Source organism: Hippocampus comes, unplaced genomic scaffold, assembly GCF_001891065.2.
Source record: "Hippocampus comes isolate QL1 unplaced genomic scaffold, H_comes_QL1_v1.1 scaffold261, whole genome shotgun sequence".
Taxonomy (NCBI): Eukaryota; Metazoa; Chordata; class Actinopteri; order Syngnathiformes; family Syngnathidae; genus Hippocampus; species Hippocampus comes.
Genome location: NW_017805824.1, coordinates 4,309,193 through 4,324,128, shown reverse-complemented (window position 1 = coordinate 4,324,128; position 14,936 = coordinate 4,309,193). Strand labels below are relative to the sequence as shown.

Here is a 14,936-nt window from a genome sequence, read left to right as displayed (position 1 = left end):
TTTTTCAAACAAACTTCGTCAGCGGATACAACTAAAGACGTTACGCGCTGGGGTACTTACTTTGGCTGAACCAAGCAACGAAATCTGCTCCACTGACGCCCCTCGCCGATAGACAGGTACACTCCGAGGTATATACTTTTTTATTCAAATATACGAGGATGATATTTTCAATTTTATTTGGTATGCATTTGTAGCAACAGCATGATAACATTTATTTGTTTTTATTTGCGTTTTATATTCATATTGATAATTCACGTTTTGTCTTGGATAATAAAGCACGGTTATGCATAATAAATTGTATGCATAATAAATATTCACTATCACTGTATGAGGTAAGAATCAACAGCTTTTTATCACATTTACACAACACTTTATGAATACAAGTCATGAACAAATCTTAAATATGGCAGGGAATGTGTTTACTTTTTTAGTTTTGATTTTGAGCAGCAAATTTGGAGTTACATATTGGTGCTCACCAGGAATGCATAGGCAAAATTGCACAAATTTTCACTTGAAAGAATAGTGGCGATCTTGGGATTTTTTTCTGTTCAATTTTCAAACTGTGTAAATTTAATACACTTCATCTTCAGCATGTTTAGTGCCACTTTTGTAAGTAACCACGCCCCGTCCAGGCCACGCCCCCGTCCAGGCCACGCCTCTTCCGCTTTTTTCATCACTCGCCATTGCCATGTATGTAATACACAGTAAACGGCGTTAACTAGCCTTCCTCGAGCAAGCGTTAGTTCTGACTTATTGCTTGGACTTTGCGATGAGGAAGCGCTTTGAATGAATGAACAAATGTTTATTGGTCACTCCACAAGTTAAAAAAAAAGGACACAACTAAAGGGTGGGGAGGAAGTTTCAGCTTTTTTGTAGTCCCACCCGCCTTATTTTACTGTCTCATTACAGTATCAACACATTAAAACAACTATTTGAAATACAGATAAAAAAACGACAACTCAGATTTAAACAGAATCACTACACTTGATCTTGACATAATTCTTGGCTTTAAGCGAGCAAATGAACATGAGGTTTCAAAACTCATCGATGAATCGGCAACTAATCAATTCTCAGATTAATCTACAACTATTTTAATCGTAGATTAAATTTAATTAGTGACACTAAAGAATCCCAAATAAATGACAAAAATTGGTTCATAATTAGTAATTGGAGTAAAATGGTTTTGTAATACACTTAACCCTGGAGAACCCACGGGGTCAAATTTGGCCCCTATAAATTCTGCTACTCAAATGCTACCCTTAAATCCCAAAGGGTCAAATTTGGCCCTCATCCTAAATTAGGATTGAAGCATTAAATATTTGAAAAAAACATATATTTCGGTGTTCAGTGAACATATAGCAGTCATTTAATGTAAAATTCATCATTTTCCTAAGAAGAAAAGGGTTCTTGGGTTCTCCAGGGTTAAATGCAAAATCAAATCTTATCTGATTTTTGATTACTTGTTGGAATATTTGAATCATTATTGTTACTACTCATATGCTATTTATTAACTGATATTATACTTATCCCTAATGTTCTATAGCTAATATGTGTATCAATGAACATGTTTTGAAATGTCATTTAAGTATAAGCGCATAAGATTGTCTTCAAATGGAAGGATATATAGCCAGTAAATGACAATGTAGTGTTTGATCCATGAATGGAGAAAAACATTTCCTGGTTGAATTGGAATTGTTATTTCAAGTCTTGCCGTTCACATTTTGACATCATGAGACAAAAATGATGCCAAACAATTGATCAACAGAGTGTCATCAGTAGGTTGCAACAGAAAGACTGGAAAATTCACAGAAATGAAATTTGGAAGTCAAAGCATCATGACATTTTAAGCTTCTTGTTGGAGAGCAAAAAAAAAGAAAAGAAAGAAACAATGTACTGTTCAAATGTAGTTAAATTACAAGTATTACATTTGGATTAGGTGAAATTTCTCCTTACTTTTTGTGCGCAGTATGCTTTTACCAAAACGGCCATTGCATGCTTAATTGCTTATAAATCGCATGCAAGACAGGTATGACACCGATCTACAGTCAGCCAGGATAGAAGTAAAGGGAGGTGGAGTGGGGCGTAGTGTGAAAGTTCAATGGGCGTAAACAGCGCAGTTTTTATGATCAAACTGCTCATCTATTGCTGCTCAAATAAACTCCTTCCATTTGATCATCATGCTTGCTTATGTTTTGTACACCGCTTTGGCAGGCTTGGCCATCCTCCCGTTGCTCGTTTACTGGCGAAAGCCGTACTTTTTGCACGATCTGCGGTATGCAATCACTGCCATTCAAATCGCAAGACAGCTCGTCAGATTCTCGACGAAGAAACCCTTCTTCAGCATTCTCGACTGTTTCCTGGATAAGGTGTCCAAACAGCCGAACAAGAAGTTTCTCGTGTTCGAGGAGAGCAGTTACACGTACAGACAAGCCGACCAGGAGAGCAACCGTGTGGCCGCAGCCCTCTCGAGTATACTCAAGCCAGGTGACACGGCGGCAGTGTTTGTGGGCAACGAGCCCCTCTTCGTGTGGCTGTGGCTCGGACTCGCCAAGTTGGGATGTACCTGTGCTCTGCTCAACTACAACATTCGCTCCAAATCTCTGCTGCACTGCTTCTCGTGTTGTGACGCCAAGGTTCTGCTCGCAGCGGCTGGTAAGCAGGAACAATGTGATATGAAACAAACAAATGGCCGAGAGAGAGAGAGAGATTTTCGCAAAATTAATGTATTTTTTCAGAGAGAGAGAGAGAGAGAGAGAGAGAGATTTTCGCAAAATTAAAGTATTTTTTATTTTAATGCAACCATTTTAAGTTTTTTTTTGGTTCAATGGAATATTAGTGTAATTACTGTAACCCTGTTATAAATTAAAGCTGATGTTAACAGTTTTTGCTCAAGAGTGCATGCAAACTGCGTTAGCTACTATGTACTAAGTGGTCAATAGTTATATAATAAAACTAGCAAATATTTGAATGTGTGTTTTTTCTGATCATATGAATAGCAGGGATTTATTGGTTTTGGGTGACACTATATTGTGTCTGAAGAAAAATTATGTGCATAGATTATTTGAAATTTAATGTGAGGGAACAGAAAACAAATTTTTACCGTGTTTTATACACATTCAAGTTATAGTGTATAGTATCTCTCTTTTTCTTTTTTATTTATTTATTTTTTTAACCAAGAGATACCTATTATTGGCCCAACATTCAAGTTAGGATGCAAGTTCAATCCCAGTGCCAAGATTCAAAGGTCACATATACAGTACTTGTATTGTTACATTGGCCTCTTATTTCTTTGTATCGTCTCAGAACTACGAGAGGCCGTAGAGGAGGTGCTTCCGAGCCTGAAGCAGCAGGGGATCCGCGTGTTCATCCTCAGCGAGGGTGATGAATCAGACGGCATCGAATGTCTCTCGGACAAGATTCGCCAGGCCTCTGACGAACCTCTGTCACCGCAGCTGAGGGCCGACATTAATATCAAGAGCCCTGCCCTCTACATTTACACCTCAGGAACCACAGGTCAACTGCTTATTCTGTCCAAGCTTGTCATTTAACCTCTGTGACTGTCCAATTTGTAGAAAATGTGACTTAATTTGCTATCTCATAACGTAGGGCTTCCAAAGGCAGCGGTCATTAACCACGAGAGGTTATGGATGGCAAGTTTTCTTCAGTCAGTTGCTGGCGTACGCTCGGATGATATCATATACATCAACCTGCCTCTCTACCACAGTTCAGGATTTCTTATGGGATTGTGTGGAGCCATAGAAAAAGGTAACCAGTAGAACCGTAAAGGTTTGATCTCAAGCATAACAGGATGATCATTTGTTTTTCACATTTTTTTTTCACATAGGGAACAATGGAATTTCAAATCATTGGTTCTGAGTCTCTTATCATGAACATAAAATGTTCTTTAACTCATGTTATGAATAGCATTTTGATAATGTTAACTGTCATTGATTTCTATGGTTGCTCAGGGATGACACTTACCAGTAAATTTCTATGGGGAGTATTGTCGGCTCAAAGCGATGGTTATTTATTTCTCTCACTTTACATGTGCTTGTACTTGCATAACATCTGGTTATTTTTTTTGTCAAGATTCTGCTAAAATAAAATATTTTACTATGTTTATAGTAAATTTCATATTAAGGGATCGATCACCAATTTAGTAGATTCCTGATTTATTTCAGGTTTTTTTTTTTTATAAATTTTAAAATTTTAAATGGGCACTTATCTGAATCTTTGTGCAGCATGCGGCTGTCTTCTTTGCCGTCATGCACGGGGAGTGTGCGACCTCCAAGTTTTTGTAGTGTATTTTTCCTCCAGCTTTTTGTAGATTTCCAAATTGGACAGCCTTCAGGATGTTAAAACTCTGAGCTTCCACTGTACATCAAAGGTATATTGTTGTGACAAAACACCTGCTACATTCTGACATTGACACTGAGTTTATTCTAGGATAAACCAACAAGTCTATCACCTCAAACAACAAGCAGTTTGCCTCTGTTTGTATTTCAAAGTCCTAACGTTCCTTAGTGTACATCCATACTTGACTTGTCATTATGTTAATTCAACATGCACTTCTTCACCTCTAGGCATCACTGTTGTATTAAAACGTAAATTCTCTGCATCAAACTTCTGGAACGACTGCAGGAAGTACAATATTACGGTTATTCAGTACATAGGCGAGATTATGCGATACCTCTGCAACACACCACAGGTAACACTCCTAAGTAGATGTTATTGGTGAGAATGTTACTTGTCTTAACAGGCCTGTGTTGTTTTCTCCCCTCTAGAGAGACAATGACAGAGATCACAAAGTCAGACTAGCTATGGGAAACGGCATGCGAGCGGATATATGGGCCGATTTTCTGCAGCGGTTTGGGAATATTTGCATCTGCGAGTGCTACGGAGCTACCGAAGGAAATGTTGGCTTTGTCAACTACATTGGGAAAATTGGAGCAATTGGCAAAGAGCATTTCCTCCATAAAGTAAGATGTAAATCACTTGTATTGAATCAAAGTCAGAAATCGTCATCAATACGTGCTTGTTTTTTTTCATCTGGTTTTTTTTTTTTTTTTTTGGTTTGTTTGTTTCCAGATGGGGTGCCCCTATGCACTCATAAGATATGACACAGAGAAAGAGGAACCGGTCAGAGATTCCAGAGGATTTTGCATTGAAGTGCCCAGAGGTCCATGCTTATGAAAATAGAAAGTCCTTCGCACAGGTTCATATTTTTCTAAAAAACATTTCACTTTTAACCGAAGGAGAGACTGGTCTGTTGGTGGCAAAGATTGGCGCGAGAACCCCCTTCTCAGGCTACGCCAAGAACAAGCAGCAGACTGAGAAGAAGAAGCTGAAGGATGTGTTCGTGAAAGGGGACGTCTACTTCAACAGTGGCGATCTTCTCAGAATAGACCATGAAGGTTTTGTCTTCTTTCAAGATCGCATCGGAGACACTTTCAGGTCGGTGAATGAAATAAACTTGGAGTCTCTTATACAATGGTGCCTTGAGATACAACTTTAATTCTTTTAAGCCTCCCCCCCAAATAATGTTTGTTTGTTTTTTGTTTTTTGTAATGTTTTTTTAAATAATGAAAATAGAACTCTCTAATGTTGAAATGAAAAAAAATATTGTAATAACTAGACTTCACACGATCAGGGTTTTTGGGCTGATCGCTGGATCAGCGAGTTTGATTAAAAAATAGAACTGATCACTAATCTGATCAGAAGATGGAGCAATACAACTTTAACAACTTGTATATTTACTCTAAGTCAACCCCCGCTATTCTAGGGGGTACAGGGATCGGCCCGGCTCACAATTAGTGGAAATCCACATATTGAAATGCCTTGGGGAAACAATCGAATAAATTAACCCCCCCCAAAAAAAAAAAAACCCACTAATAACGTTTACAACATCTCCTTCTTTGACATTAATTAATTAATTATTAATGAACCAAAATGAATGAACAATAACAGTTAATCAGCTGGCCAGGGTTTTTGCTCAAACTTCGTCTAACGCTAAATCGTTTTGCTATCTTGATTCAGCCGTAAACAAGTCTATCACTTATCAGCTCAACCAAGTTTCTCGTTCCCCATTCAGTTTGTGCTGCCTGCTCCTTTTTGCTAATATTGGAAGCTGGCTGTGTTGTACAAGTCAAGTCCCGGTACACACAGACTGCAGTGATTATTTTGTCCAATATTGTTAAGCCATTTTTTTTACATGCAGCAGGACGCCACATATCTTGGTCATGTGTGTGGCGTAGAAAGCACATGACCAAAGTTGTTTGGCTCCGGCACAGATTCACTACCATCTACACTAACGGTATTGAGTATACAGTATATGTAATCGCGTCACGAGAATAGCTCAACTCACACGCGGTGTGATCACAATATAGTTCATATCGTCATTTAGCATTCTTTAGCGCGTCCTGTGAAGAGCAGAACAATTTCCGTGTTAGTTCAAACAACACTGTAACTGGCTGAATGTGCATGGCTGAAAGTTCTATGGAACATGCGCCAAGTTATGAAAGCTATTTTGACATGTTTACGGCGACGTTCACCGTTGATGGTCTCAATTAAAGAGATGTTAAAATTAAATACGTAACAATAATAAATAATCATAAAGAAATAACACATACTGCAGCGTTTTTTTTTACGTTAAATAAAAAGTTTTTCGGACTTTTAACCATGTCAATCGTAAAACTATACTGTAGTTATTACTCTGTGATTGCCTTTTCTTTAATGTGTTAGACTGAAGCTGATGGGGATGTTCTTAAGGCTCAAATTTTGTTGGGTTTTGAAGTCAGAGCTGTCATTGTTTTTGTTTTATATTTAGTTTGACAGTAAACAAACTGAGAGTGCCAATCAACAGCTTGAAGCCTCTTTTTTCCCCTCTTTTTTTCTTCCTTTGCAAGTCACAGCAAAAAAGTGTCTGACTGACAGTTTGTATCTGGAAAAGCTTGTAAGTCGGATCTCTTGTATCGCAAGGCACCAATTTGTATCTTTGTTCTCATTAGATTCACCTTAAGTTGGCTTGTTACATTTTGCTCCTGTAGGGCAATCCCGGGAGCAAAATCAACCGTTTCTTACTCCCTGTGCTCCCTACAGCGTTGTTCAGTGTCTGTTTTACAATTAATCACAGATGGAAAGGAGAAAATGTGGCAACCACAGAGGTAGCTGATCATTTGCTCATGGTGGACTGCATCGAAGAGGTTAATGTCTATGGTGTGAAGGTACCAGGTAATATTACATCATCATCATCTTGTAGAGAGGTCGCTAAAACATCTATGTTGGTTTTGCTTATTTTTCTGCTAATATTCTCAATAAGTCTCTGTTTTGTGACATGGCCTCTTTAACCTCAACTCTTGCCTTTTATCAATCATTGATGAATGTAGCCATGAACCATGTCATACTGGGAATCGTGACTAGACAAAGATAACCTCAAATTCAAATGGAAACACATGGATGTATGTTACTTTGGTATGAATATGAGCTTATATCTTCACTATTAGGGCACGAGGGAAGAATCGGAATGGCCGCTGTGACCCTGAAAGAATATATGGAGTTTGATGGGAAAGCTGTGTATCAGCATGTCAAAAGCTACCTTCCGAGCTATGCAAGACCACGCTTTATTCGCATTCAGGTAAATTACATCCTGCCTAAAGACAAGACAATTACACACAGAGGTGGCATGAGTACGCACGCTCTACTTAAATAGAAGTAGTGTAAAAAAGAGTGGTAAAAGTAGAAGTACCCATTCAACTTCTAAATCAGTAAGAAAAAGTATGCATTCTGAAATGTACTTAAATACAGAAGTTTTTTTTTTCACTTGTATGCAATGCCTCTTTTGATAAATTGACAATCATACGATTGTTGGTTGAAGCACTTATAGATGAAAGAGGACAGAATAAAAGTGTCCTTTCACCAGTGCATCAGAGACATCATTTATACTTTGTTACTTCGAATCTTCAAAGACATGGAAAAAAATAAAATACACAAAAAATTGTTTGCAACCACAGTTTCATGATTTATTCTCATGTATATCCCTGCAGAATGCACTGCAGGTGACCGGAACGTTTAAGCAGATGAAAGTGAAGTTGGCTGAGGAGGGCTTCGACCCCAACGTCATCCAGGATCGTTTGCTTTTTCTGGAGGACAATCAAGGCTACGTCCCCATGACTCAGCAAACGTTCAACTCCATAGCAGAGGGAAGAATCAAACTGTGAATCACTTTGGTCTCCACTACTCAAACAGCTGTGAAATACATAGAGTAAGCCACAAAGTGATTAGGAATCTTTGATGTTGCAAAGCATTCAAGAGCAATAATTTCTGGTGTTTTTTTTTTTCCCCCGACGAACGTAATTTTAAAATCAAATGCTTTTTTTAAAAATAAAACTCTCAAACTAAATTGATACCCAGTGTGACATTCCTTGACTTCGGCACCCTCAACTTTTTACACTACTTGGCTATCTAAGTGTCACCATCTTGACCAAGGCAGAGATTTTCTTCCTAAAAATTACATACTGTAAGACACTGTAACATTTTGCACTGGTTGAACATTAACATTGCAGAGACAGTGCAATGATTTAATTAAAATGCATAGCACATAAGTTAAAGACCCTGCAAAATGAATTCAGAGATGTGTTTCCAAATACATTAGACATGTTTGAAGATAATTTCCGGAAACGTGAAAAAGACTGAGAACAATGACGCACTCGATTGTGGAGATGTACCGTAAAACTGTTTTTCACCATTTCAACTTTCCTGATTTTTTGGGGCACTGCTCTAACTGTGCTGCGTGATGCACTTTGGAGTCTGGCATGAGTTGCCCCTCACCCAATATATAAGAACTTGAACATGTTTGTTTGCATCACTGATTAGCAAAAATGTGACATGCAGTGGCTAGCTAGGCCTATAAATCTGACTTGATAGCTAGCGTGTGAACAAGGGCATTACGCTAGTGTGGTAGCTGGAGAGCGCACTGTGTTTTGGTGTGGAAAAGCCGCGCAACGACACAGTAGAATATACTGTATATACCAGCCATTTGCAGTATGAAGCAGTTATATTTTAATGGCTTAAGCATGTAGTCATGTGTAGACGTGCGAAACCTAGTTGATGAAGTAGCATCCATTTTTCCAGGTTGTAGAAATGGTGTTAGATGGTAGAAGAGTTGAGTGGGGTGTGGTTTCCGTGGCAATCAGTGGACACGGTCACAGCACTGGAGAGTGGGCCAATCAAGTTGAATTTTCGCAATTTTGCAGCCTCATTATATATATTTGGTGAATATTTAATCATTCAAATTTGGAAAGGTCATTAACAACACTCTTCTCTGTGTTGTGTCAAATTTACAAGACATAATTCGTTTCCCTTTACAGGGACTTTAACGCTGGACTTAAATTTAGGAAAATTATAGACTATTTAAATAATTCAATTAAAATGTATTACACATAAAAATTATGCCTTATTAAATTTTTGAAAAGAGTTCCCAAAATGTTGAATACAAACATTGTACTTTATAAAGTTAAATACAACTGAATTGACCACAAAAAAATGTATTGGATTAAAACAAAAACAAAAAAAAGCTGAAGCCGTTGTATTACGATACACAGTTTGAACATTTAATTAAGTGAGCCTTTATCACACCACTAGAGGGAGCCTGCGAACCCCACTTTGCGAATTAGTTCCCTAACTCACTAAACCACATTTACAGGAGTTTGGGACCCGGAGTCGTTTCCATGGATGTAGGAGAGACAGCTGTGTGGGTAATGGGTGAAGACGGCATACAGTTAATTCTCCTGCAGGTGGAGATCAAATGTTTTGGCGCCTGAGACACTTTTAGAGAACAGCATAGCTGGTGGTGACCACCCTGCGCCCACTGATTGCGAAAACTTGGAACACTGTTGACCTTTGTCAACTTTTTCATGATTTGCTTTCCGACAATCTTAGAAGGCAACTCCGCCATCTTTGCCGTAGGGCCGCCCCCAGTTGTTGCGAACGTTGGCGAGACCACTTCATCTTGAGGGCTCAGCTTTATTTCAAAGGCGTAGCCAGTTCTTGGACCGAGATAGCTGTATGGCAGAGGCTCACTGTTGCAGCTCAAAGAGCGCATGGGTCTCCTGGACTGATTCCAAGCCTTGTCAATCCAAAGCTCCACTTGGGCCTTGTCCATCCTTGGGGCAGTCTCTTCAGTCTCCTGTGGCCTGACAACGCTGTTGTCTCCATCTCCTTTCACATTGTCTCCGAACGTCTTCGAACTATCAAGAGCCCGTGTGTCAGCGAGGAGATTGGAAGCAATTTTGGAGATAATGCTCCAGTCTCTGCGGATGTCATCGGTTGTGGTGTGCTGTGACGTCACCGTGAATCGAATGATGCGTTTGGTGTGAATGTCTGCAGGAATGAGGTACATGGCACCAGAGCATGTCAGCCTCCTCAGCAGCTCCTGGGTTGAAGCATTACCTTTCTACAAGACAAATGCAAAACAGCAGGGTTGCAAATAATTTAACAAAATAGATTCATTTTGTTCAAGGTTTCAGATCATAATCACGCTGTCCTTCACCTGTTGGTGATAAAAAGAACACATTGACTTACCTTTGAACAAGGTGCGCCCTGGAAGTTGGTACATCTAAATAATCATTAGCCTTTCTAGAACATGTTGCTCCACAGAGAGGGCTTAATTTAGCTATTCATGTTTATAGATTACTGCAAACTGGAACTACCTACCTTGAGACAGAAAACAACCAGGCCGAGGTATCTCTTTGCAGGAACCTCAAAGTTTGGATTACTTCTTATCAGCGACTCCAGGAGCTTTGCCATCTCAATGCCCTGAGAGGGAAAAAAAGTATTACGTTTGCCATTCAAAACAAGTGGAGATACAATGAAATGCTTGATCAAGACTGGTGTGTCTGTAGGATTTTTCATAGACAAGAGCATTTGTGAGTCAGAGTTCACCGAGAAAAAGTCAGTTTTATCTTGTCCATGCTGTTGCTCTTTAATCATGTGGAAAACATTAACTTCAGCATACGTGTCTGATATGTCCCTGGAGATTTTTCAGTCCAAATGAACGCAAGACGAACCAGAGCTTGAGAGAGCGGAAACGACGACTGAGTGGAATCTGCCAGTGCTGCGCAAATAGAAACAGACAAAACTGAGCACCACGAGACCTGAATGTAATTGTTCATAAAGCGGTCATACCATGAAGTCTGTGGCTGCTTGCGAGTTTTCGTGTCTGAGATAAACGGGGTCGACGCTGAACGTCTGTTGGAGTTTGAGTTTGTCCTTGACCCTTGACCCAAACATGCAATAAATTTAGGATTAGGAGACACAATTTACAGACTATTGTGTCTCATAAGATTCTTTGAACAAATAATGAATGCAGTCCGGATGAAATATAGTCACCAAAAAGCCGTGCAGTCGAAATGGACCATCATCCATTTTGATGGGTTGAAGACAAACGAATGTGCAAATTCAATGCCTTCAAGGGACCAGCGTAGCTCTGGACAGAAGTAGGCTGACCCAGCATACGCAGCATCCACATGGAGCCATAGTCCCTCTTCTGCACCTGTTGCAAATCAAACAAACATAAGCAGCACATGTAGTGTTTGATTGTACAAAAGTCATGATCAAAGAATGCCCGAGGGTTACTACGAAGACGTACACACTGGTCCCAATTCCGAGAGAGTGTCAAAGGCGCACACCCCTGTGGTTCCCAAAGTGGCACAGAGCTGAGGAAAATATAGAGTCAATTTGAGCATGAATGTATGATAATGATGCAAGTCAATTAGATAAATCAAAATGAAGTAGCAAATGTCATGTACTACTATCCTCTAGTGTTGACATCACAACTACACATTTTAATCCTGAAAGCCTTAGCAGATGAGGAGGGCAGCAACTCAAAATCTACAGTCTGATATCTGTATTCAGTGTGATCCAACTATTGTACTAGCAAAGCCGTCCTTCATTACCAGAAAAGGGACCAGTCCCCTGCTCCTGTCCTCTTGTATCGCCTGTTTCAACATCTCCCCTCTCAGAGACAGATGCTCATCTGTGGGAAGGAAGCGGATCTTCACGAGAGAAATCTGACCCGCTTTCTCCACTGAGGAGTGCGCCTGTGGACACAGTAAAACATCATTGTCTCAGATTTTTATTGAAACCAGTGGGTTTATTATCCAAGTACTGACCTGATCTGAAGCATAAGCCACCAGTGTTGAATTCAGGACAGAGTCATCCATGTCGTGGTCCAAGTCGGCCCGCAATTGCAGAATTTTGTCTTTCCTAGCTGCCAGAAGAGCCACTAGTGTGCTTTCGCTGACGGTGCTCTAGTCAGTGTCAAAACAACAACCTGTCACTTGGGGACGCCTCACAATGTGAAAAGATGTGTAGTTGTAATCTACCTGGATGATACCTCCTCCCCGGCTCTCACTGTGATAATGGAGGAAGAATTGGGGAAGCCCTAAAGCTTTACAAAGCCAGTCCATCACATTCATTTCCAACTCTGTGCAAGCAGGACTAGAGGCCTATGCAAAAAATAAAAAGCAACACCACAAATTTTATGCACTTTAACCAGACAATTTCTGTCCCATCTTCTGCAATTATGCTCAGAAGGTGAGTCACTCAACATTCACGCAACCCTGAACTACTTTTTAACCATCTAAGGAAGCAGGAAAAAAAAAGTGAGCTTCATGACTTTTGGACAATGACATTATCAAGCTAATTGCTCTGGCCCTGACTACACCTAAATTACGCCCCCTCTTCCATTTTTAATTTCGTGTCTGCGCCTGTACCGTGAATGGACGTTCAGTCACGGGAGAATCTTAAAACGGCGATGTTTCAAATGGACTCATTCTCAGCCACCCTTTCTTCCACTCAGATCCCAACTGCTGCTCGTTTTCTGAGTGAGTTCTCATCGTCTTATCAGCACAAAGGGTTGATGCATTTGTGAGCTGGGAGAGATACATTTTACAGGAACAGGAAATTTACCCTCTTTTTCAATTTGATATCGACGGTCACATCTTGTTTTCTTTTCCCTTTTCATGTCATTATTCATTCCCCATATTTATTTTCCATTTCTGGTCACTTTGTCAAAACCGCGCATTTATTCTTTGTTTTGCAGGTTATATGTTGTATGTGTAATAAACGTGATTCATGGTTTTGTGTGTGATCCCCTGTTTGCCAAGTACCTGTAGTGGCTATTCGTAAGTGCTGAAAGCAGTTTACAACAATTTGTCCCTGTTAATTGTCTCAACTAAACCCTTGAATATATTGAAACTAAATATTGAAACTGACATTGGTACATTCAAGCCATCATTGCGAATGTTTGACTTTCATGCATGATATCGCACATACATTTTCCAAAAACAGCATGACGGATTGATTAGACATTCAAAATTCTCCCACCATGTGGATGTGAGCGCGAATGGTTGTTCTTCTATGTGTGCCCTGCCCTCGCCTACAGCCCAAAGACAGCAGTGATCGGCTCCACAGCATGCCCGCGACACTTGTGAGAATAAGCGGAATAGAAAATGGATGGATGGATGGATAGGTGGGTGGATGGGTGGATAGAATGATGGATCTGTTTTTCTTTAAAGCCGATAACATTGGTGATCTAAATAGACCTCCAATTCTAGAATGACCCTAAAATGAGGGGTCTTTCTTCCCCTTTCTTTTTTTCTTGCCTCACCCATGTGAAGCCAACACAGTTGATGGCATCAGCCAGCATGTCCCCCAGCATTGAGGGCCATGATGTCAGACTGGGGTAGTAGGCGTGCATGTGAGGACTCTGCCAGTGAACCACCTGCATAACATGTCAAAATAATACTGAGTTTATCACATGCATGAATTCCAACTGAATTAGATGACATGATGAGGGCATCAAAACTTACTCCCGGCATGATAACCTTCTCAATGTCACCAAAGATTTTCTCCCAATCTTCGGGCTCTGTGGGTGCCATGTCTGGCAGAAGTTCCCTCATGTAGCCTGGCTTTACATCTGGAATCACCCTTCTCTCCCGGATGGAGCCCAAATATTTTGTGACGTAGTCGACCAACTCCTTACCTAGTTAGGGAAAAGATTTAGCAATTGGATAAACAGTATTGACAAAGTGTGACTTGTCTTTACCTCTGCGGTTGTATTCCTCAGCCTGCATATTTATTTGTGCCGGCGGCTCTTGAGTGGTTTGTTATGATGCTGCAGTGAAGCTGCCTGTGTGGAGTAGTCGAGATCACCTCCCATCTATATAGCCACTATTGGCAGGAGCACGCCCTAAACCAATGACGCATTTGATACAGAACAAATGTTCTTTCATGATGTCAGTCACGGACTCCAATTTTATTCAAAATGTAAACGAAACCTCTCTTGAGTATCTTTATGAAGCAGTGTTGCTGTACTGGTCTACTCATTTTGTTGATCTATATAGTATTTAACAGAACACAATGGATTGTGTAGAGCAGGTGAAAATAACTAATAGTAATAGCCTACAGTTATATTGCAGACCGAACTTTGATTGGTAAAAATCTGTGATCGATCATATTAAAAACAAATTACATGTTAAGCCTCAAAATTTCAACACGCAAAAATATGTTACAGTCCCTCTAATAATGTGCCATAGTCATTCTACTAATTCACTAAATTGTCTTATTGGTGAGGACAAAGAGTGTCCTAGTACATGGATCTTAAGCTGGATGTCAAGGATATCCAATCATGCCTCAGGGTTTCCAGCAGTAGAGTACTAATAGGCAGTTGACTCCTGGAGCTACACAACATCTTGTCAAACCAAATTCAACAACACAAATTATAATGAGTGGTACACGGAAGAGGATTAAAACCACTGAAGCCACTGTAAACTTTACTTAAACTTCAGACGAGCCACAATTGTATTCAAAACAAAGAAATGAGACAAATGCCTATAATAGGTGTAGGGTTTGATTCCGTCTCTGGCCTTCCTGTGTGG

General features: G+C 40.0%; 2 protein-coding genes across 2 annotated transcripts; one reads left to right on the top strand and one right to left on the bottom strand.

Moving 5' to 3' along the window:
• Positions 1-2,120: 2,120 nt before the first annotated feature.
• Positions 2,121-8,398, top strand: LOC109525747 (very long-chain acyl-CoA synthetase-like). The gene is made up of 10 exons (XM_019886506.1): positions 2,121-2,652; positions 3,304-3,513; positions 3,607-3,765; positions 4,584-4,708; positions 4,785-4,979; positions 5,089-5,179; positions 5,256-5,454; positions 7,133-7,230; positions 7,503-7,633; positions 8,043-8,398. The coding sequence occupies exons 1-10, from the start codon at positions 2,178-2,180 to the stop codon at positions 8,214-8,216; spliced, it is 1,857 nt and encodes a 618-aa protein (XP_019742065.1). The 5' UTR covers positions 2,121-2,177; the 3' UTR covers positions 8,217-8,398.
• Positions 8,399-9,558: 1,160 nt separating this feature from the next.
• On the bottom strand, positions 9,559-14,855 carry hdc (histidine decarboxylase). The gene is made up of 12 exons (XM_019886498.1): positions 14,105-14,855; positions 13,869-14,041; positions 13,667-13,780; positions 12,381-12,503; positions 12,168-12,305; positions 11,952-12,095; positions 11,645-11,711; positions 11,386-11,548; positions 11,182-11,272; positions 11,012-11,110; positions 10,711-10,812; positions 9,559-10,450 (listed from the first exon to the last, which is right to left on the bottom strand). The coding sequence occupies exons 1-12, from the start codon at positions 14,130-14,132 to the stop codon at positions 9,695-9,697; spliced, it is 1,998 nt and encodes a 665-aa protein (XP_019742057.1). The 5' UTR covers positions 14,133-14,855; the 3' UTR covers positions 9,559-9,694.
• Positions 14,856-14,936: the final 81 nt, after the last annotated feature.